This window comes from Myotis myotis, unplaced genomic scaffold, assembly GCF_014108235.1.
Source record: "Myotis myotis isolate mMyoMyo1 unplaced genomic scaffold, mMyoMyo1.p scaffold_m19_p_13, whole genome shotgun sequence".
Classification (NCBI taxonomy): domain Eukaryota; kingdom Metazoa; phylum Chordata; class Mammalia; order Chiroptera; family Vespertilionidae; genus Myotis; species Myotis myotis.
This window is the reverse complement of record NW_023416317.1, coordinates 34,381,803-34,406,343: the sequence shown is the minus strand read 5'-3', so window position 1 is coordinate 34,406,343 and position 24,541 is coordinate 34,381,803. Positions and strand designations below refer to the sequence as shown.

The window sequence follows — 24,541 nt, the reverse complement described above, 5'->3', positions numbered from 1 at the left end:
GGCTTCCTGGCCCACAGTCCAGCCGCAGTGTGTTTGCAACATAATTCCTGAGCCACAATAACCCCAGTGAGACCACTTGAGTGCAGATCCACCAGTTAGTATAATTCTCATATTTTTTGTTTCTTTTCTCTAGGCTTTCTTAACAATGACCCAGATCATCTCCCATTTTTGGGGGGGAGGGGGGCAACCAAAGTTTTGGTGGCCTTGTTTTGACAAGGCCAAAAAAAAAAAAAAAAAAAAAAAGAATGACCCAGAAATTTCTGCCAAAAAGTAGTAATAAAATCCCTTCAAAGTCTATACTTACCTAAAATTTTGGTAGATGTTGGAGTAAGGAGTATATATTTGGGAAGTGATCCCAGGAAGCAAAGTGGTGAAATGAGATAGGGAAGAGAGAAAAGCCACCAGGGGTAAGTTAATAAGAGACTCCCTCTGAGGACAACTGGGCCTCAGGCCTGCTGGGGACCACCCCCCCCACCCCCACCTTCCGCAGAGCCTGTGCGGACACACCTCCTCTGCCCCTCCTTGGGTGAGGGGGCTGGTGAACTTGTAACCAGTCAATGAAGGGGTTTGGGCTGCCTGTCACTACTTGAGCCAATTCAGCAGAGACAGGGTTGAATCATACATGAGCGTTTATTCCAATACTGCCGGCAGCATGGGAGAGCAGCAGGTCATCCACAGAAATTTGCTCTGCACCCCACATAAGCCAGCTGCTTGTATTGGGTAGAAGGACAGAGATTACATGGGAAGTAGGCAAAAAGGGCAAATGGGCAGTTGACAGGCATGCAAAGGGCTGGGGTCTTCAAAGGGCTTAGTGATATGCAAGGGCTGAGGTCTTCAAAGGGCTGGTGATTCTGATTTCAGCAACAAGGTTGTTAATCTTCCCATGATAATAGTCAGCTCCCTGATGGGCAGGGGGGGCTGCATTTCCAGGTGAGCTCCCAGGTCCCCTTTAGAATGCGCCTTCTTTAATCAGAATAAAACAATCATGGTTAACAGAGCATGATTAATATTTCCTGCAAGTCTAGCTGGTTCCCAATATTCTACTTCTGCCCCTATCAGACTGTTCCACCAGCTCCTAGCCCTCATCTCTTGAGTGACGCCCTGGTCTTGTTTGGGGGCTGGTCTTGTTTGTGGACTCAGCTTGCTGCTATGACAGAAAAAACTCCCAGGCAGCGAGACACAGGTGCCTGAGGGAGAAGGCCAATGTGCACAGGAATTGTCTTCCAAAGCCACAGGTGACCATAGGTGGGGCCCTGGCAGTGTCTGCTTCAGTGAGGATGGGCAAGTACAATACCCCTGTCCATAAAAAGCAAGAGGGACATTAGTTTTGACTTTATTTGATTAAAAATGTGACTAGAAGAGGTCTGACCAGCCTGAATCTTTCAACTTCCCCCTCCACCCCCACCCCCTCTGCAATTTTCACGGGTGGTTCCTGTAGCAACTTGTGTGTGATTTAGTCTTTCCAAGTGTGTTTATCAGAAATGCTAACCACCCACTCCTCAAAGTCCACATGTTATTATGGGTAAACTCAGTGATTTGGGGGAGGGGTGTGTCAGAAGATCGTCATTATTTCAGTATCTGCTTATTAGCAAAAAAAAAAAAAAAAAAAAATGTAGTTGCTGGAGTGTTTTTCTTTTGCTGTTGTCTGTTAATTAAACCAACACCATGACCTGCAATGCAAAATCTTAAGACCGTGGGATGTTAGATTCATCTGGTTAGATTTCAATGTAAGTAGAGCCGTAACAGCTTGCACTTCGTTGGATGAATGAATGACTGTCAGTGTTAAATTCCATGAAAAGCAGTAATATCTGCTCAGTTTTCAGGTGAGAGAGTATGGATGTCAGAGAGAAATGTATCATCATTATTTTTAAAAGTACTAAATAGTAAAGAAAGGGATATATACATAGCCCATGGACACAGGCAATAGAGTAGTGAAGACCTGGGGGGTGAGTAGGAGATGGGATGAGGAGGGAAAGAGGGGGGGAAGAGGACAGAAGATATCTGTAATACTATCAACAATAAAAAATACATTAAAAATTAAAATAAATACCATTGACTACATGAAACAAAAAAAATACTAAAGGAAGGGAAATATGAAATAGCACATTTTATTTATTTCTTTTTAAACAGATTTTTATTGTTTTTAGAGAGGAAGAAACATCAATAATGAGAGAGAATTATCGGTTGGCTGCCTCCTGCACGCCCCATACTAGGGATCAAGCCCGCAATCCGGGGACTGCACCCTTGACCAGAATTGAACCCGGGACCCTCAGGTGTTGACGCTTTATCCACTGAGCCAAACCAGCCAGGGCACGGAATAGCACATTTTAATCTACACTGTGAGGACAATAGTGTATCAAGTATGTAAGTTTGTAGACAAGAACAGGAAGGTAAAATGGGAAAATAATACTTTTTTGCCATGGTCCATTTTCTTTGTAAAACGGGAGGAAAGAGATCAGCAGCCTCCTAGAAGCATGGCCATGACCTGTCAGTGTGCGTTTAGTTGCCCTTGGCACCTTTTCTGAGCACAGACTGAGTTACTGAGGAATTTCCCAAATTTCCTTCCACCCAGTTTTGTTTCCTCTAAAAGTAGGCGAGCAATTGGGACCAGCAGGCGAAATGCAATGAACATGGATGAGTGCCAAGTGAAAGAAGCCAGGCACAAAGGCCACATGTATGAACCCATTGACATGAAATTCTTTTAAAAAAGGCAAAAACCCATAGACCTAGAAAACAGACCAGAGGTTTCCTAGTGGCTGCTGGGAACAGAGAGTGAGTCTGAATAAGCATGAGGGAAATGTTCGGGATGATGAAATTGTCCTGGCACTGAATTACGGTGATGGTTGCACAATTATGTAAATGTAGGAAAACTCATTGAACTATGAATCTCATGATATGTAAAGTACACAAGGCTGTTTGACGGGGCAACGGAGAGGCACTGGGAGCTGTACGCTCCATACCGTTTCTGAAATGCAAGGAAATGTCAGCCAACAATTTCCAGTTACTGTGGGACAGAAAAACTCACTGAGGCTGGAAGGGTTGTAGCACCTCCCTCCCAAGTTACCCCCAGCAGCCCCCACAAATGAACCTCCCCAAGCACACGCTCCGGCGGGGGGAGGGCGGGGGGAGGGCGGGGGGGGGGGCGGGGAACTGCACTTGCTTTGCTGGAACTGCAAGACAGGCCCCCTGAGCCCCTTCCAACAGCTTGCCCAGACCTCTGCTGAGTGGACCAGCTACAGCCATGCTGTTCAATAGAAATTCGGTGGGAGCCGCACGTCTGTGCTTCCCAGTTTTCTGTTAGACATATTAAAGCATAAAAGAGCCCTGGCTGGTGTGGCTCAGTTGGTTGGAGCCTCGCCCTGTACCCCCAAGGGTGGCAGAATGAATACCCGGTTGGGGCATATATGGGAGGCAACCAACCAACCAATCTCTCTCTCTCTCTCTCTCTCTCTCTCTCTCTCTCTCTCTCTCTCTCTCTCAAAGAAAGAAGAGAAACAGGTGACAAAAAAGTTTAGTAATATTTTTTTTAACCCAATATGTCCAAAGTATTATAATTTCAGCATGCAGTCAATCTAAAAAATTACTAGTGAGATGTTTTACATCCTTTGTTTATGCTAAATCCTCAAAACCTGAAGTCGTATGCTTACGGCGCACCCCAAGTCAGACTGGCTACATTTTCAGACTGGCTCAGAAACCACAGGTGGCTATTGTATTGGATAACGCAGGCCTAGCGGTTTCCTGCTCAGTGATGATAATCCAAAGAGAATGGTTTTCATGCAAACAGCTACTGCTGATTGAAACAAACATGGAAAGGTATATGTTGAATTGTGCTATAAAAGCAGTCACCTCTGTGATCCTCACTTTTTTTAACGTTGTTAATCCTCACCTGAGGATATTTTTTCCCTTGATTTTTAGAGTGGAAGGGAGGGTAGAGAGAGAAACATCGATGTAAGAGAGATATGTCAATTGTCTCCCCCCGCCCCGCCCCGCCCGCCACACACACGTACCCCTATTGAACCTGCAACCCAGGTATGTGCCCTTGACGGGAATCAAACCTGTGAGCGTTCAGTTGCAGGGGCTGACACTCTAACTACCGAGAACAGTGGTCAGGGCTGTGATACTCACTTTCTAAAAAAATTAAATTTTCACATGGTGCTGAGGAGGTTTTCAATGTACTCGGTGAGTTTCATTCTTTGGTCTTGGCAGTTAAACCCCTAAGGTCAGCACATCTAGCGGTGATTGGAATGAACATTGCAAAGGAGCCACTCTGAGACTAGGAATTACAAGGCTAGGATTTTAGCCAAGATGAAAGGGTATGTCCTTTATCAAGAAACTGCATCCTATCCTGGCAAAAGAACAGCTGTGATATCAATAGTAATAGGTCCATCTGATCATTACTATTATTGACCCGACGCTACCAACAGTCATCTAGAAATGACAGTGTCACAGATTAAAACCTACAGTTTGAGAGGCCTCAGGTGGGCTTTCTGGTTTGGTTTCATGGGGAGTAGGATAGAATTTCTCCAGGTTTGGATAGTACAATCATTTGAAGTATTGTCAAGATTATTTTTTTAAGTTTATCTTTATTGTTGGAAGTATTACAGATGTCCCCTTTGTTTGTTCTTTCATTGTTTTTCCATTGACGCTCTCCACCTTGCACCCACCCCTCCCAAACCCTCAACCACACTATTGTCTGTGTCCATGGGCTATGCATATAAGTTCCCTGATTAATCTCCCGCTACTCACCCCCACCCTACCCCCACCCTCATCTTCCCTCTGAAATGCATCAGTCTGTTCTGTGGTTCTATGTCTCTGGATTTATTTTGTTCATCAGTTTATGTTGTTCATTATATTCCACAAGTGAGTGAGATCATGTGATATTTATCTTTCTCTGACCGGCTTATTTCACTTAGCATAATGCTCTCCAGGTCCATCCATGCTGTTGCAAATGGTAAGAGTTCCTTCTTTTTCACTGCCATGTAGTATTCCATTGTGTAGATGTACCACAGCTTTTTTATCCACTCATCTGCTATGGGCACTTGGGCTGTTTCCAGATCTTAGCTATTGTAAATTGTGCTGCTATGAACATAAGGGTGCATATATTCTTTCTGATCAGTGTTTTGGGTTTCTTAGGATATAGTCTTATTTACCAATTCATTGGCAGGTTCTAATCTGCCCTCTCCATTGCAGGAGAATCTGATTTATTCTACAGTATTCACTGTGCAACTTTGGCAACGGTAGCTGGTCACCCGGGTTCCTTGTGGAATTACAATGGTTCTGCCGCTGCAGCACCTGGAGAAGTATTGCTTTCCCCAGAAATACTACACCCGCGTTTTGCCTGTACGCCCACACATCCCAATAAGAACACGCAGCCTCGGAAAATCGGCAGGAAGGGAGGAAGGTGATTGTTGATGTTGGAAACCCCCCTTGGCTGAGGGTGGCCTTTTGTTCTGCTCTTCCTTTCTGTGGGTTAAAACTGTGCCTTGGGATGCAGGTGTCCTTACTGGGCCCCACTGCTGTGTACCTGTCTCCTTCTCTCCCTTTTCTTTTCCTCCCATCCAAGGAGACCCACAGCCAGGCCAGGTATCGTCAGACCTGCTGGGATGTGGGGCACTGTTCCACGGCAGGGGCAGGCCCCTCACACCAAGCCTGGAGAGCTGGGAGCTTTCGCCTTGGCCGGCACCCGGCTCCTGCAGCAAATGCATTCCCCCTGTTCGCGTCTGCCTTGCCCACCTGGTTCTCGGGCTCTGTAAGCTCAGTCGGCGTCCCAGGCCGCAGTGATTTGCTTTGAACCTGTGCCTTTGTCTCAACACACCCTTTTCCCATTCACACATGCCGCCTCCAGCTCACAGCACTGGGCCTGGGAATAAGAAATGCGTCCACACCCAGGGTCGCCCGGCCATTCGGACCCCAGCCGTCTCCACGGTCAGCTTCAGGGCTCAGGTGTGCGATGATAACCAGGACAGAGTTCCCACTGCTCAGCTTTGGGGACAGCTCTCCTTCCCAACAGGGGCAGGTTTCCTATTTGTTCTTGTTCAGCAAAGGAGCAGCTTTATTTCTGAATGTCCAACAACAAAGCAAAACAAAACAAAACACATGAAACCTCCCATCATGCTCGCTGATGCATGTCTTAGTTTAGGTTTTCCCCAGAACAAAACCTCAGGCAGAGACTTGGGTCTTGGGCACAGATTGCCTTTTTTTAAAATCATTTAAAAAAATATATATATATATTTTTATTGATTTCAGAGAAGAAGGGAGAGGGGAAGAGAGAGAGAGAAACATTGATGATGAGAGATAATCATTGATCAGCTGCCTCCTGCACTCCCCACACTGGAGATCAAGCCCGCAACCTGGGCATGTGCCCTGACCAGGAATTGAACCTTGACTTCCTGGTTCAAAGGTCGACACTCAACCATTGAGCCACACAGGCCAGGCACAGACGCCTTTTGGGAGGAGAACCTGGAATGCAGAAGTGGAGGAGTGGGGAGAGGAAGGGGGAGAAGCCAGTAAAAGGTGTGTTAATTCACTGGTTATTGTTGGGGGCAATTGGGCTCACTCTTTGTTTGTTTGTTTTTACATTTCTTTATTGATTAAGGTATTACATATGTGTCCTCATCCCCTCATTACCCCCCCAGCCCTCCTCACTCATGCCCTCACCCCCCTGGTGTCTATGTCCATTGGTCAGGCTTATATGCTTGCATACAAGTCCTTTGGTTGATCTTTCCCCCTTACCCCCACCCTCCCCTACCTTCCCTCTGAGGTTTGACGGTCTGATCGATGCTTCTCTGTCTCTGAATCTGTTTTTGTTCATCAGCTTATGTTGTTCATTATATTCCACAAATGAGTGAGATCATGTGATATTTACCTTTCTCTGACTGGCTTATTTCACTTAGCATAATGCTCTCCAGTTCCTTCCATGCTGTTGCAAATGGTAAGAATTCCTTCTTTTTTGCAGCAGCATAGTATTCCATCATGTAGATGTACCACAGTTTTCTAATCCACTCATCTGTTGATGGGCACTTAGGCTGTTTCTAAATCTTAGCTATGGTGAATTGTGCTGCTATGAACATAGGGGTGCATATATCCTTTCTGATTGGTGTTTCTAGTTTCTTGGGATATATGCCTAGAAGTGGGATCACTGGGTCAAATGGCAGTTGCATTTTTAAATTTTTGAGGAAATGCCATACTGTTTTCCATAATGGCTGCACCAGTCTGCATTCCCACCAGCAGTGAAGGAGGGTTCCTTTTTCTCTGCATCCTTGCCAGCACTTGTCATTTGTTGATTTGTTGATGATAGCCATTCTGACAGGTGTGAGGTGGTACTGTATTGTTGTTTTGATTTGCATCTCTCGGATAATTAGTGACTTCGAGCATGTTTTCATATGTCTCTTGGCCTTCCTTCTGTCTTCTTTCCAAAAGTATCTATTTAGGTCCACTGCCTATTGGGCTCACTCTTGCTGGAGCCCCTCTGAGGACTGTCAAATGCCCCCCTGAACTGTACCTGTGAAGACCCAGAGGCTGGGAGTTGTCCTGGGGGTGTTAGCTCCCCAGCCCTCTCCGTGCTCCGGGCTGCCTGTGTGGGGGTTGAGTGAACTACCAAAGCTTCAACAAAACCCTGATGTGGAAAACTTGAGGGACTCCACAGGCTTAAGGTGGGTGCTGCCAGTGTGCATGGGGACGGTTCACCCGGCCTCAGCTAAAATCCCAGACAAGCCGGCCGGGTAGCTCAGGTGGATGGAGCATCATCCTGATACACCAAGGCTAAGGGTTCGATCTCTGGTCAGGGCACAAGCAAGAAGCAATTAGCGAATGCGTGGGTGAGTGGAATAACAAATTGATGTCTCTCTCTTTATCTCTTTCTCTCCCCCTTCCTCTCTCCCTCTCTCTCTAAAAATCAATCAATCAATAAAAAATATTAAAACCCAGACAAGCTGAGGAGACCTGGTGTAGGACACAGAAAGCATTGGTGACTATTCATGTGTGGTAATTAAAAGCTATCCTCCTTACTCTCCTCAAAAGACACAAGCAATGTCTGTTTAAACGGAAATATCCCCAAGGCCTGACATAACTTCTGCAGCTGTCCCTTCGCATCAGGAAGATGGAATACTCAGCCGCTTACACCCCGGCGGTCAGGGCCAACGCCAGGAGCCCCTTCACCGGAGCCTGACCTCCTAGCTCCTGTGTGTTCCTGTCGGAGGTGTGCTCCACTAGCTGGGGGCAGGCCACAGAGATGGCCATCCCAGCCCTGTCTCACTCTGCGTCAGCCTTTCAGGAGGCGGGCCCAGAGGCGTGGGGCTTGGGGAGCATTCAAACTGGTCCAAACCAGGACTGCAGTTGCTGCTGTTCCCACGGTGATGATGTCAAAACTAGAGAAGGCAAGGGTAGAAGTTTCTCCTCATTGGCACAACCAGAGAAGTCTAGATGACTGCTGAGAACTTGGGGACAGGGAGGTGAAAGGTTGGGGGCTTAGCAAAGAGCCCTGGGTGCCACTTATGGGAGATACTTCATGTCAACAGATGACCTTCTAAAGCCTCTGGCTCATGAAGTTATTTGCTTACAATTACTGCCAACTACAGGATTTCCAAAGCAGCAAGATCACTTTTTTTAAAAAAAATTTTTTTCTTTATTGATTTGAGAGAGAGAAAGGAAGGGAGAAAGAGAGAGAGAGAGAGAAACATTGATTTGTCGATCTGTTGTTCCACTCATTTATGCATTCATTGGTTGATTCTCATATGTGCCCTGACCAGGGATTGAGCCCCCAACCTTGGCATATTGGGATGATGCTCTAACTAACTGAGCTATCCGGCCAGGGCCACTAAGCTACCATTTATTGCACTCAGAATTCATACACAGACCTTTACTTACATTAGCTCATTTAATACATAACAGCAAATTAGATCTAGTGTCACCAGTTGACAAATGAACAACTGTCCCTCCCAGGGACTAAGGACTCGCTCAGAGCCACACAGCTTCTGAGCCAGCTCCTGGGCAGACAGAAATCTGGCTCCTGTGATGATTTTCTACACACCATTTTATAGATCTAGGAAGACAGGCAACCTAACAGGTCAGCCCAAACCTTTCAAATCAGGATTGCAAATGGTTCAAAGCTCAGACTTTGGAGTCTGATCATCTCTTTGAAGATCACCAGGGAATAGAAGTAGATTAAAAAAAAAAGAAAGAAAAAAGATCTCCAGGTCTTCCTTACAGTCTGCGATTAAATTTACAAAACAGTCCTAACTTGTTTGGCTCAGTGGATAGAGCGTTGACCTGTGGACTGAAGGGTCCCGGGTTCAATTCTAGTAAGTGCATGTACCTTGGCTGCAGGTTCTGTCCCCTGTAAGGGGTGTACAGGAGGCAGCTGATCGATCATCGATGTTTCTATCTTTCTATCCTCTCCCTTCTCTCTCTAAAAAATCAGTTAAGCCCTACCTGGTTTGCCACAGTGGATAGAGTGTCAGCTTGTGGACTGAAGGGTCCTGGGTTCGATTCCAGTCAAGGGCACATGCCTGGGTTGTGGGCTGTATCCCCAATGGAGGGCACGCAGGAGGCAGCCAATCAATGATTCTCTCTCATCATTGATGTTTCCATCTCTCCCTCTCCCTTCCTCTCTGAAATCAATAAAAATATATATATATATTAAAAAATCAATTAAAATATTTTTTAAAATGTATAAAGCAACAATAAGCAATGTATGCATGAGTGTGAATGTTTTGTCCTAGATGTTTGTCAGGAGAAACTAAATGTTTTCTAGAAAAAAATAACAAGTATGTGAAACAGAAATGTTACTTTGTGGCCTTTCTACAAGATGCATTTGTGTCCTGATTACAGAAATCTGCTTAGTCTTTGGGTCGCGCTTTTATATTTGGCAGCAAATTTCAGAGGTTTGCATGAACAAGCTTCCTTGGGAAAGCGTGGAAGGAAGAGCTCTGTGCACACCCAGCAGAAACGAAACTGCTGGCTTGGTGGGTTTGCAGGTCTTCCTACGACATGGAGGGAACCCGGTTGGACATCTACACTGGCCTCTGGGGCTGCGATCGTCCTTTTTCATTGTGTGTGTGTGTGTGTGTGTGTGTGTGTGTGTGTGTGTGTGAAGTTATTGGTATGGATTTCTGTTGTGCCCCATCCAACCTGCCAATGAAGCATTATGAAGAAATTTCTCATCAGCCTTACAGATAAGTAATGAGCTGGCACATAGTAGGTGCTTCATGGAGTCAAAGCTTCTCAGGATCGAAAGAGACTTGAAAGGCCTTGAGCCTGCTGTGGACTTCTGTGGTTCTCACCCGTTCACTTTGCAGCAACACTACTCTGGCCTCTAGATTTTCTGTCTCCATTTGCCCACATCCAATGTTTTCCTCAAACCCCTCCGGCCTATGGTGAGTCCCCTCCTCACTGAAATTGCTCTGGTCAAGTGTTCAGAGAGATTTTGTAATCGCTGAATTGGATGGTCGCTTACCTGTGTGGCATTAAGCACATGGACCACTCCTTCCAGCTTGAAATGTTCTTTTCAGGTCCTGAAACCAGCTTCCCAGCTCCCATCTGTCTTACCAGCCACTCTTTGAAGCTCTTCCACTGACTTCCCGGCCTCTATTACTCCTGGCTTCAGCCTAGCCGAGGGCTCTCTCCTCACCATCTCCCTGGAGATACTGCTTCCTGGCCTCTGGCTTCAGTGCTGTCTATTTTCTGAAGTTGACAAAAAAGAGGGGGCGACGGGGGGGGGGGGGGGGGGCTCCATAGTAAATCTCACTGAAGGTGACCCCACAGGGTGGTCTGATCATACTTTTCTAACTGGGCAGGTCCTGGTGGGTAGTCATCCTCAGGCCTATAACTTCCCCAGTGAAAGGTTATCTCTGCTTTAAGCAAGTCCTGCCCATTTTTTGTGTGTATCTAGGTTAACACATTTTTGAAATGCCTCTTTTCAGACCACTGGGAAGCACCCTCAAGGGAGCACTTAATCTTAATATCCTGTTATCTAGCCTGGCAGGCGTGGCTCAGTGGTTGAGCATCGACCTATGAACCTGGAGGTCACAGTTCCATTCCTGGTCTGGGCACAGGCCCTGGTTGCAGGCTCAGGGCACGTGCAGGAGGCAACCAATCCGTGTTTCTCTCTCTATGCCTCTCCTCCCCACTTCCACTCTCTCTAAAAACCAATGGGAAAATATCCTGGGGTGAGGATTAAAAACAAACACACAAAAAAGAATAAAATTGAAATCCCTCAACAAGATTTATCAGGTACGTCATGACTTAGCCCAGGGGTCAGCACACTTTTCTGTAAAGGACCAGACAGTAAGTATCCTATACTTTGTGAACCCAGGCCCCGTGCTGTGAGAAAGCAAAAGCCACTCGGAGAGGGAGGAGAGGAGCAATTCTGGTCCTAGTCTCAGAAGAGCCCGGCCTGAGGTGCTGACTGCGTCTTGTAGCGGCCAGCTGGAGTCGCACGGAGCAGAGGACTGCCTGCTGCAGACATTGCAGAGAATTGTGAGAGAGAAAATGGTCGTTACCTTAGGCCTCCGGGTCTTAGATAATTGAAACACTGGGCTTCAACCCCCCCTACCTAGCTCCTTCCTCTCAGTCCCCGCTGCTGTCTCTGCCAGGAACACACGCCCCCCAGGTCTTCACTTGGCTGGCTCTTTCCAGCATTCAGGTTGGCCTGGAGCCCCTCAGTTGTTTGTTTGGTTGGTTGTTTTTCTGCTTGTTTGGGGGCGAGGGAGGTTAAGAGGAAAAGTCACCCTTTATTTACCTCAACCCATGTGCCCACTATGGGCAACTAACATAACCATGACACAAAATTCAAATCACTAATAAACTGACCACACACACCTTCCTTTTAAAACCATGTTTCACCCGGCCAGCGTGGCCCACTGGTTGAGCGTTGACCTATGGGCCAGGAGATCACGATTCGATTCCCAGTCAGGGCACATGCCCAGGTTTCAGGCTCCATCCCCAGTGAGGGGTGTGCAGGAGGCAGCCGATCAATGAGTCTCTCTCATCATTGATGTTTCTATCTCTCTCTCCCTCTCTGACATCAATAAAAATATATTTAAAAAACAAACCAACCAAGTTTCTACCTGTCTTTTGGGCCAAAGTCTTGTTCATTATTCTCTCTACAGTTGTCAGGCTGCAACAACATAATGCTAGTACGACGCAAGTAACAAAAATTGATGGCAAAGTGAAATTGTTGGTCTTGCAAAACAGGCAAGATTTCAAGATTAGGAAAGCAGTTTTGGGGAAAGGTGCTCATTATTGGCAAAGCCATTGACAAATGAGGAAATGGCAGTGTTAGACCTGAGAAAACCTGTGAGGATGAAGACCAGAAAGATACTGCATAGAAGAATGATGTTAACCTCAGAGGGGGAAAAATAAATGCCTTAAATCTTTTTGCCAAAGTTATACTGTTTATGATTTTTGCTGTAAAAGTCAAATCATAACTGAATAATTTCCTATTATATGATCCTATAATTTTATCAGAAAGAATATGCCCGCAGACCCTCCAATATGATAGTGGATTGATCATATTTGTGGTGGTTGTTGCTACTCTTAGAGTGCGCTGGTGGCACTACTCTTACCTGGCTTCTTGTCTAAGGCCCAACCTCTGAATGTTGGTTGCCCGGAGCTTGGTCCTGGTTCTCTTCCCTTCAGCATTTGCCCTTTTCTAAGTGAATCCCATCCAGTCCCTTGGCTTGAAACACCATCTACATGCAGTTGACGCTCAAATGTATATCGGTAGACTTGGCCTGTGGGTGTACGTTTTAAAATCCTCACCTGAGGATATGCTTATTGAATTTAGAGAAGAAGGAAAAGAGAGAGAAGTATCTATATGAGAGAGAAACATCCATCGGTTGCCTCCCATCTGTGCCCTGACTGGGGACTGAACCGGAAACCTAGGTTATGTGCCCTGACCGGGAATGGAACCTGCCTTTCAGTGCATGGGATGGTGCTCCAACTGACCGAGCCACCTGGCTAGGCAGGTGTATATTTTTGTACTTGACATGTCCACTTGAGTGTTTCATAGGCTTAAGTGTCCAAAGTCACACCTCTTGATTCCACACCTGTTTCTCAAGTCTTCCCGACGTCACTCAGTAAATGGTGGTATCATTCTCAAGTCAAAATCTATAGTCACGTTGGATGCCTCTGACTCCACCCACTCCACCTCTAATGGAATAGCAGGTTTTGTTGGGTCTATCTTCAAAATACATCCCGATCGACTCCACTCCATCTCCTCCCCACCACTTAGCCCAGGTGGCCGCATGGCTGGCTGGGGCCCTGGGACAGCCTCCTCCCTGGGGTTCCTGCTCCCACTCTGCCTTCATGGCCGTCCCATTTCTACAGAGCAGCCTTGCTCATCTTGTAAACATTTGTGTCAGATGGTGTCATCCCTCAGCTTCAATCCTTCCATTGGCTTCTCATCCCATTCATAAAAATCCAAACTCTTTCCCGGGACACCACAGAATCTGGTCTGTGCCGAAGTCTCGTATCTCATTTCAACACTCTGTCCCCCTTGCTCACTCGCTGGTCATGTCTTTGGGGTCTCTGCTATCCAGATCACACTTTCCTGTAAAGTGTGGCTGCCTGATTCCTTCTCGTCACCAAATCTCAGCTCCAGTGTCACTTTCCTAGAGGCCTTCTCCACCTCCCATCTAAGGCAGGACCCTCCCTGCCTCAGCCTTCTTTGTTTGGTTACCTTACTTTTTTTTTCTTCAAAGCAACTATTGGTATCACTAGCTACAACTACTTTGCTTGTTTATGTATTTACTTTTTTTTTCCTGTCCTTCCTTAGACGATAACCCCCAACGAGGGCAGGGATTTTGTCTCATTTGTTCACTGCTGTATCTTCCTCGCCAGCGGCTCTCCCATAATAGATGCTCAGTAAGTATTTGCCAACTAAACAGTTTTTAAAATACAACAAAAGTCGCTTATTTCCCCAATTTTAAGTTTTGTTTTTCAGGGTAAAGTCTCAGGAAAAGCCTTTAATCACTATTTCATGTGAAATTTTGGTTTCCTTTATAAGTGGATTGATTTATGTGGCCTTTTTCTCTGCGAGTGATCTTTGAACAATGAAGATCTCCTGTGTTGTGTATTTCCTTCCCTGGCTAGACTAATAAATCTGTGGAATAAATAAGCGAGGGCAAGGCTGACATGATTTGTTCTTGGTTAACCCAGCCTTGGTTACACAATGATGAATCATTTTTCTTCCAGGGACAGAAATGCCCTTTCCCCTTTAAAGTCCATTCTAGAAGCACGTCTGCAGTCTGCTATGCTCACTGGTTTGTGGTGTATGGAACCCTCCTTTCGTGTCGCTAGGGTTCCAGCACCATTTATCCTGCAGGTCCTCTAAGACCACAGATGAATATCGGAAGTCTCTCTCCTGGGTTCTCTAAGTACTCTGGCCTGTCATTCATCTGAGTCAAGAGAGTTGAGTTTAATTCAATTTAAGAGACAAATAAAGGCTCTCATTAGAGGGGAGAGGCCACAGTGCGCGACAATTGGGCAACACACTGATGTCACTGGATCATAGAATTAAACAGACGCCTCGTTAATGTGGAGGCTCTGATCCCTTTCAAAGAACTGGCTTCTGTGGGTCCTTCAGTTCTGAGAACTGGTCACCTGGGGTCAAGAAGTATTGTTGAAGGGTTCGAGGTCTGCTCTACAATTCTCTTCCATCTTGTCACACGCCACGATTCTTTGGAGCTGGTGGGAAGAGAGGGAAAGTGAGAAGAGGGCAGAGGGAACCAGCTTCTCACGGGGTGCTGAGGCAAGGAGGGAATTCGCTGGGTAAGTGGTTTTGACAACAGGGCTCTGAGGCTCGCTTGAGGGAGCATGCACTTCCTCCAGGGGTCAGCTGCTCCCCGCAGCTCCTCTGGACTCTTGCCAAGCGGAGAAGCCTGAATTTTCCTGTTGTAAAGCCTGAGCTTTAACTGCTGGCTCAAATGTCTAACCAGGCAACACAGGCCCCCGGGTCTGATCCAGCCAGTAGTTGGTAGGGTGCTGCCTCTGGCCGAAGGCACCATGTAAAGCTGATAGGTGGGCCCCGAGAAGATGCTGATGGTCAATTTCAGTCACTGCTACCAGGATGTGGTGTGAACACAGCTTCATTTCCTTCTTCGTCCACAAGATCAGTTTCTATTCTCACAGGGGTTAACAAACAGATGCAGGTTTGTTTTTTCTCTCTTACATTGGTGTTGCAGGAAATCCTCATTTAAATGCCATTGATGTTTGACAGAAAGAGCCTTAATTTATGTGGTTGTGGTCTTGGGGCACAATTTTGGTGGAAGTACGTCTCCCCAAGCAGGAAGACACAATGAAATTGTCATCTCCATGTTTTGGGCCCTCAAATTGGCACCTGGGATAGCGCATGTAGTAGGTGCTCAAAAACGTATTAATGTTGCTGGCCACTTTCAGCTTGCAAATTTCACCTTAAGAGACAGTAAGAAACAAAACCAAACCCAAAACTCTCATGTAAAACTAGAGGCCCGATGCACAAAATTTGTGCAAGAGTAGGCCTTCCTTCCCCCGGCTGCTGGCACCGCCTTCCATCTGGCATCCGGGACCTTGGCTTCCCTTGCAGCCCCGGCTTCGTCTGGGAGGTCGTCCAGAAGGACATCTGGAAGGATGGCCGGTCTAATTAGCATATTACGCTTTTATTATTATAGATACCCGAGTCCCTTAGGTTTAAGACATGGGGCAGAGAAGGACAAAAACAGGGAACCACCATGAATTAGACTTTTGTTATGGCCTAGTCATCCTATAGATATCACTTTATTTAGCCTTCATAATGTCTCTGACAGGGAGATGCTGGTGTTATTGTCCTTATTTTGCAGGTGAGGTTCAGAGAGAATAAATAGTTTGTTCTAAGCCAGCTCATAAATAGTACTGCTGGGATTTGACCCCAGTTCAGGGGTAATCCTTGTCACTGTGACGCTCCGGGGGCCCCACCACAAGAAGAGATTGCCACTGGGTCTTGGTTCCCTAGAGGCCACCAAACGTCAAAATAAAAATTAAGTGGTCCTCAGAGACCAGATGACTCACACACTGGCTGAGGCCTGTACTGTGGTCTCCCAAAGAGTTTTGTCTGACCCTTGGATAACCTTGGTCACTATTTCCAGATACAACAGGCAGTTGAACTTTCAGGGTTTTCATTTAAAATCAGTGTGTTCTAAAGCCGAATTGATTATCTTTCCAACCAAAATGTCTATAGCGTAGACCCCAATTACTGGTATGTCCAGTCACTCAAACTAGAAGCCCCAGATCGGCTTCGCTCCTCCCCTGCCTCCCTCCAAACCAATCACCAGCATCCACAGAATCTCAGATTCATTCCCATCTCTCTATCCCTTGATTCAGGGATTCATCCTCGCTTCTGGGAACTATTTCAACAAGCCCTCCCTCCTTACCCCCTCAGGCCCGCACTTCCCACTTGATCCAGTTTAGATTGCGTGGTCCATTGTTAAAATCGTGGCACCGGCAGTCACCCTCAATGCCCTCACCCCGCTCCCTTACCCTTGCGAGACCTTGGCATTTTCCCAACTCTAGTTAAATCTCGCATTTAACCAGCAGCTGAGCTTGGGTAGGAAAAACCACTCGTACTTACTGACTGGTCTCACTGAGGAGCTCAGACCACAAGTAGGTCCCCAGTGCAGCCCGGATAGCTACTGGGCACCATCTCTCTCCTCTGGCCGCCAGTGTTGCTCCAGTGCCCTCCGTGCCTCGTTACTTTCAGCTGATGACCTTGCTCATGGTTTCCCCGAGAAAGGAGAAGCATCCAGAAGAGGCATTCCTCATACTCCCCCCACTAGACCACCAGCCTGACTGATCTCCTGTGTCTCCCCTGCCCCAGCTCCTCAGTGTCCCCCTGGTCAAGTTCCCACCCTCTCGCCAGAGTGATTGCATGATCACTCATCAGATAAGACCCAAACTCCTTACCATGGCCTGGAGGTCCTCCCTGGCCTACCCACCTGCAGGCCTCTGATTTCATCTCCCTTGCTCTCTCCCTAGCTGACTTTGCCCTACCCACACTGGGCTTGCTTTCTCGCCAACACTTGGCGCACATTCCCACCTCAGGACTTTTGCACATGCTGCTTCCATGGCCGGAGTGCTCTTCCCCCAAAGGTATGTGTGGTTTGCTCTCTCATTTCTTTCCAGTCTTAGCTGAAAGTGCCTTCCAGACAGGCCTTCGCTGTAGCCACAATAGCGCCTCCACACCTCCTCACTCTGTTCATTTCCTGCTTCATTTTTGCCCTTAGCACTGACCGCCCTGACATATTATACATTTATTCCTTTATTGTCTCCTCCTACTAGAATGTAAGCTCCCTGACAGCAGGGAGTCTGTGTCTTTTGTTCATAATGGCACCCCTGACATCTGGTACAATGCCTAAAACATGCTAAGTGCTGAGTCAATATTTTTTAGATGAGTGATGAACAGATGAATGAATGAATGGTGCCTCGCTTTCTCTGGTCTATAGTCCAGAGTGTTTAGCCCTGGAGGACCTGCCCCAAACATTAGGCTTCATCCCTGCTCCTTCCACTTTCCTCAGTCCCTTCCCGTTCCCCTAGTCCAAATGATCTCCCTCCTCCTTCCCGACCTGTCTATCCCCTCCATGATTTCCTCATGTTGTTTCCTATCTGGGAAGCCCTTTCTTCCTTTCTTTGGCAAAATCTTCCTTCCTTGTTTGAGAAAATTTTATTATTCAAGGCTCAGTATCAACGTCTCTGGCAAACCATCCGGCCCTTGCAGGCGGAAAGTGGGATGACTTCTGTGCTCTTACAGAGGGTCCCTCACCCACGTCTGGCCGGCACTACCCCTCTTCCTGCCCTAAACGCAACCCCAGCGCTCTGAGGTCAGCAGATCCGCTCACTTCCTCTCAGGCTTCCGCTCCCGGGTCTTCACCTCTTTGGTTTCTCTTCTCACAAAAAAGACTGCGGAGCACGTGAGGCCTCTGTTCACCTGAGGACTCGGGCAGGGCAGGATTTTCTGTGTTTATTAAACAAATCCAGGTTCCCCCCGACACACACATATAGAAATAGAAGCCTCCCCAACACTCACCACGGGGATGGGTGGACCACACAAGGACAGGTGTCTCTTTGCTGGCGACCTGCTTGCTGTGTAAGTCAGGGAGGAGGAGGCTTGGACTGTAGGTGTGTGACATCCGTGCAAAGGAGAGGCTGATTTTAATCCCACGAGAGAAACCAGAACATGTCAAGCAAGGGCCGTGACAGAGGAATATGTAAACCTAGGCCCCTCCTGCAGATGGCCTTTGCCTCCTGCTTCCAGCTTGCAGCCCACTGTTTACACGGCGAGGGGGAAGCCGGGAGGCTGTGACTTCCACCTGAGAAGATTCACTTTCAGCTTGAGGAAGTGGTGGGCAGAGAACAAGCACCCAGTCTATTTCCCGCCAGTGTCAGGGCGTAAACAAACTGCAAGGAGGTGGTAAAAATAAACTGAACAGGGCGTGTGGTTCCAAGCAAAGCAGGCCTCAAGGTTTTTGTGAAGGTGTCAGCCACACCTTGCCCACACCGGGCACCCCGTGGTCAGGCCCCTGCCAAGACATTGCAGCTTTGAAGCAGGTGTGTCCTGAGCCCCTGGGAGCCACTCAGAGCCTGGCACAGGGGAGGGGGAGCCTGGAAACCACATCACAGACAGAGCCTCATAAAGCCACCCTCTTCTCCAAAGAAGCAACATTATAACTGGATGGCGCCTTCTTCATAGGAATTGACAAAACAGAGATGCGAGGAAATAGCCAAAGTGATGCCACACGAGCAGCACCTTATTTAGCCATCTCCTCCTCCGTTTAAAATTGTTCGTCCCTGGCCAGGTTGCTCGGTTGGTTAGAGTGTCGTCCAGATATGCCAAGGTTGTGGTTCCACCTCTGGTCAGGGCACAGGCAGGAATCAACCAATGAATGAATAAATGAGTGGAACGACAAATCGAGGTTTTCTCTCTCCCTTCCTTTCTCTCTCTAGCATCAATACAAACTGTTAAATTATACTTGAAGTCTTTTAAAATGGGCAAAAATGTATGGTGCCTATAATATCCTACCAGTGGCCAGCAGGGCTCTCGGGTCGGGGGATGCATCTTTTGAAGGAAGGAGGAAGTGGAACTTTAAACGCAAATAAAAAAGGATAAGAGACCTAGAGAACCATTTCCTCTCAATCGGTGGCTCTCACACTTTCTGGTGCCAGAACCCTTTTATATTTGTTTAAACGATTGGAGCTCTCCAGGAGCTGTTGTTTAGTTTACGTGGTTACATCTACCAGTGGATACTATATAGACATTAAAACAGAATTTTAAAAAATAATTTTTATTAATGTATCTAAAATAACAACAATACATTTATGTATTGTTTGATGTTAACATAATGTTATATGTTTATAAAGAATAGTTTTCAAAATGAAAAATGAAATGGTTCCCCAAATAGAAGACAGCTGGATTCTTGTATATATTCTGCATTCAGTTTGTTGTGAATCCAGGTTGTCTGCTTCTGGAAAACTCGAATGTGCATTCATGAGAGAATGACAGTGAAAAGAGCAAATACCCAAGTATTAGTGTGAAAGTCGTTTTGATCTCATGGGCCTCCTGCAAGGTCTCAGGGACATTCAGGGGCCTCCAGCCCATACCTTTGGAGCCACTACTCCAGCTCAGTACACCAGCTAAAATAAATATCAAGCCTTTGCTGGGCTTACAAGCCACTTACATGGCTTCCCTTCTTAGTATGTGCAGTAGGCAGAATTATGAGTGACCCATTTCCTGCTCTCTGGTGTGCATATTCTTGTATAATTTGGGGAACTTGTGGATACGATGGGATAGTCACTCCCATGATTAGGTTATGTATATTGCATAGTTGGCTTTAAGAATGGGAGACTCTTCTGGGGGTATCTGAGCTAATCAAGTGAACCCTTAAAAGGGCTCCTCCTCCTGCCCTAACTGGTTTGACTCAGTGGCTAGTGCCGGCCTGTGGACTGAAGGGTCCCAGGTTTGAATCCGGTAAAGGGCATGTACCTTGGTTGCGGGCACATCCGCACTGGGGGGTGTGCAGGAGGCAGCTGTTTGATGTTTCTCTCTCATCGATGTTTCTAACTCTCTATCCCTCTCCCTTCCTCTCTGTAAAAAATCATTAATATATATATTTTAAAAAGGGCTCCTCCTGAAGAATAGATTGAAGAGTGCATTTTCATTCAATTGAACACAAGTGAGATTCTCTATTGCTGGCTTTAAAGGTGAAGGAAGCCATATGGCAAGGAATGCAGGCAGCCTTCACAGCTGAGATTGACCCCTGGCAAGCAAACGGGGACCTCAGTCCTACAACCACAAGGAACTGAATTCAGCCAATAACCCAAATGAGCTGAAAAGGATTTTTTCCTCTGAGCCTCCAGAAAGGATTGCAGCCTGGACAACACCCTGATTCAACCTGGGATACCCTGAGCAGAGAACCTAGTCACCCCGCGCATGAACTTCAGACCTACAGAACTGTGAGATAATGAATGAGTATTGTTTTAATCTGCTAAGTTTGTGGTACTGTTATACAACAGTGGAAAACTAATACAATATGTATCGTTTTAAATTTATTTTTAAATCACACAAATCATCATAAATACATCTTCCTTGTAAAAAATGAAAACATTATTGAGAGATTAACAGTTCCTTTTGACTGCCCCCCATCCTAGCCAATCTTGAGCCCCTCCATATCCTTTTTTTCTAGGGGTATGGTATGAAACCGCCTTTGTTGGATATGAATCCTTCCTTCCAGACCTTTTTCTATCCATTCATGTGCATATGTATGTACCAACAGAAAATATATAATACTGCTGTGGTTTATTTATTTTTCATATTTTAACTTCAGAACATTATTGGGATGAATGGTTTTCCACCTCTCTTAGGTTATTCACAGCTAGGATGTCCCTGCCCAGTGATAGGCTCAATTCCAAGCCACCAGAGTGACATTGGCGGCTCTCGTTCCAAAGGAACCCGTCATGGTCGTCTGGTCCCTACCTTCATCCAGCACTGGAACATCAAGGAACTTCAGAACGTCCTTCACTAACTCTCCTCTGATTTAAAGAACAATGAATAGGTGTGGCTTTTCAGAAACAAACCTATGGCATGCACCTGCCTTACCTCTGGGAGCTAGGACGAATCTTTGCCAGCGGACCACAGTGCCAGCCTCTGGAGGGTGGTACCCTTGCCCAGGGAATAACCCCCCACCTTAGCTTCTGATAGAACGTCAGGAGCAGGTTTTCCAAGGTGGCGTTAGTGCTAGGCCCTCAGAAAGAAGTCCTTTCTCACGCAAGCTCGGCCTCCAAACTCACAGAGCCGATGGGCCACAAGCCTCTGTGTGAAACGTGGGCACGTTCTGCATTTCTGTAGCGGAGGAGACATTAGCAGGGGCCAGTTGGCAATGCCCTTCCTGCTTTGCTAAGCTCATCTCATCCTGTGCCCCCCTGACATCACAGAGGTCCTGACATTTTATAACAGCACAGACATGCCCTTTCGATCTTTGGCCTTTTGTGATGTTGAGTTGGCCAGGGAAGCTGTGACTACCTGCTTGCTCTGGGTGGGCAGGAAACCTTGCCAGTTCATAAATCCTTGGCTGGAGTGCGCCCATTGACAGGGGTTGGTTACACTTACCACCTACCTGCAAAGGCTGTACCCACCCACCCGCATCCCTGGTCCATGATTTTCCATGCTTCCTGGCTACTCAGGTAGGACCATCCCACACCCGTGAAAGCACAAGTGTCTGGGTGTGGCGCTGCCTGCGGGGGCCACAGCTTGGGGACAGGAATGCACGCATGGGGGGGGGGGCTGCCCCCTGGTACTTCTGTGTGGATGGGAGCATATGTTTCTGTTCCCCTTTCTGGTGAAATCTCCAAGCAGATACAATCACCAAGGTTCACCCAAGAGGAGAAACGTGCTTTGGGCGCCTCCAGACAGGGGTTTGAGTGAGTCTTGAAACTAGTCCAGGGCCACTGGGTACAGGCTTCTAAAGGTGACTTCAGGGAGTGGAAATACCCCAAACTTTCCTCCCACAGTCCATTTCCTTAGACGGCGAGGGAGAAAGCTGGCCCGAAATTAGGCGTCCAACGTGGGGTGGTCTGTGATGCATTCGGGCTGCTAAGTCAAGCGGGGCGAGGGCCCCCTGTCTCCCACGCTGGAGGCGTCCAGGGAGCTGGGGTTTTTGTGACGGCGACCTGGGTCCCGGGCTGGAGGGGGAACAGGCAGAGCCGCGCGGAGGGCGGCCGGGCGGGACGGGGGCGGAGCGGGCGCCGCTGCGCTGACCGCCGCTGCCGACAGGGGGCGGCCGCGCCCACTTCCTCCGCTCCGCCTCGGCCGAGGGACCCGCAGCGGCGAGCGGCGCCTCCGGGGTCTGCGGCGGCGGCTCGCGAGCGGGCGGGCGGGCGGGCGGGCGGCAGCGGAGGAGCGGCGGCGGGCGAGCCCGGTGGCGGTGGCAGCCGACGCTCCGAAGCCCCGCGGCCAGGTTGGCGTGCCGGCTGCCCGCATGGACCCGGCGCTGAAGCGGAGCCTCTCGGAGGAGCCGGCTGAGCTCCCGGCGTCCGCCCGGGACTTGGAGGAGGAGGAGGAGGAGGAAGAGGAGGAAGAGGGGATGGAGCAAGAGCTGGAGGAGGAAGAAGAGGTGGACCCCCGCATCCAGGTAGGGCGCGCGGGGGGCGCCCCGGATCCCGACCCCGCGAGGGCCGCCGCGGAGGTCGGCGTCTCCACCTGCAGCTGCCTCGCAGCCCCCGGTGCCTGCGGTCTGCGGGCAGGGAGAGTGGGTCTGAACCCCGGGTTTCACCGGCTCTTGGGGAGCTGCAGTGCCCGCGTGAATGCGGCCTGGCTAGATTGCGGGGATCCCCGCAGACCCCCGGCAGGACCCCGGGGTCGCCGCAGCGTGCTCAGCGGTGCCGCGGATGTGCAACAAAGGGAAAAGGGGGCGGGGGCGCCATGCGGGTCTCGGGGTCCCCCGCCAGGCTCCGGGCGCCGCGTGCATGGCAGGGCCTCCTGGCCGCGGAGGAGAGGCCGGCCGCCAGGTGGGCGTTGTCCGCCCTGCTGCCCGGGCTGGCTCGGTGCCCCGCGTTCCCAGTCTGCCTTCACCTGGCGCAGGTGCCCGGCCCGAGCCATCTTCCTCCTTTGGCTCATTGTTCCCAAACCGAGGGGTGGCTTGTCCCCGCGGACGCAGCCTTGCACTTGGCCTCGAAGGTTTAAAACCCAGCTTTTCCTTGTTGTGAGGTTGAGTGTGAACAGGAATCGGGAACAACTGATGCGCAAAGCAGACGCGGGGAGAAGGCGAGGGGATTGGCCCGGCCCTCCGCACCTCCATTTCTAAGGGGGATGATTAAAAACCGATTTCCAAGCTTCGATCTAGGAGCGACAGCTTAAGCTCTTCACCCGCCAGGCAAAACGCACAGCAAATCCCGTTGCCAGGACCGTTTTTCTACCCTTTGCCTAAGTCGTTCTTAAAAATACATTGCTTTTAAGTATATCTTTCAATTCCTGAAGCCCTTATTGGTTTTTCAGTGCGCAGATCAATTAAAAACTCATTTAACTCAGCTGTCTCTATTTAAATGAATTGTTTTGGCAGATTAGCCAGGTAAAGATCAGGTGGGAAATGTTTGCATTAGAAATCTTATTAAAATTGTCAGTGTGAACTACTACTACCATGTTTTCTTGGTAGGGGAATTCTGTTAACAAGATCCTTTGTTTGCAGAATAAAATGAGTTAACTTCATGCTGGCTACTTTTTACAGAATTTCATTTTGTAAATGTTTAAAGGTATTTTTTTTTTAAGCTCGTTAAAAAAAATACCTAGGGAGATTGAATAATTGGCAGTTTGAAAAGAAAAGATTTTCATCTTTATAGAAAAATACTCAACCGCCGATGAGTTAACGTCAGAATGGTGCCCTTGATTTTGAAAACATTTCACTGGGTTTATACTTGTGGCTTGGCCTTATTTTCTTTTCTTGTCTTTTCTGCAAAGTTCTTGCTGCAAAGCAAGAAGGTACTGTTTTGATTCAGCTCCAAAACCATTGTAACAGGTGGATTTACCTGAAGGCACAAACCTGGAGTAACTATTTGACCTTCTAAGAAAAGACAAATTTCTGGGACTTTCTGACATTGCAGATCAAGATAAAGTTTTCAGAATTGCTGACATGCATTTGCTCTTCCGGCCGAGGCTCAACTATTTTCCTTGAGAGTTAATACTGACTCGTCCCTCTTCCCACAAATGGTGCTGGAGTAATTTTGCAGGCAATGGGCTGAGTCATGCTGGAAACAAAAGACAATCCCTTAAATCTTTTTTTCTCCCTCTGTCCTTCCTTAGGGAGAGCTGGAGAAGTTAAATCAGTCCACGGATGACATCAACCGACGGGAGACTGAACTTGAGGTACAGAAAGCGGGCCCCTGTCCCTTGCTGAAGTGACACCAGAATGGTTAATTTTGTTTTAGTGGCTGGAGGGTGGTTGCTGGCGTGCCCTCCTCGGAGTTGAGCAATAATAGCCTGCTGTCTGACAGAACCAACTACACCACTGAGCCCAGCTTGTGGGTGGAACACACATGGATCTAATTT

At 47.9% G+C, this 24,541-nt stretch overlaps 1 protein-coding gene across 2 annotated transcripts in view; it reads left to right on the top strand.

Moving 5' to 3' along the window:
* Nucleotides 1-22,360: 22,360 nt before the first annotated feature.
* SH3BP5 (SH3 domain binding protein 5) overlaps nt 22,361-24,541 on the top strand; it is a 66,462-nt gene continuing 64,281 nt past the window's right edge. Inside the window, exons 1-2 of one of the 2 annotated variants that reach the window (XM_036332652.1) lie at nt 22,361-22,631; nt 24,296-24,358. In XM_036332652.1, coding sequence (XP_036188545.1) covers nt 22,479-22,631; nt 24,296-24,358 — 216 coding nt within the window. In that variant the 5' untranslated portion in view covers nt 22,361-22,478. The remainder of the gene's footprint in view (nt 22,632-24,295; nt 24,359-24,541) is intronic. The other variant, XM_036332653.1, reaches the window with a different exon arrangement.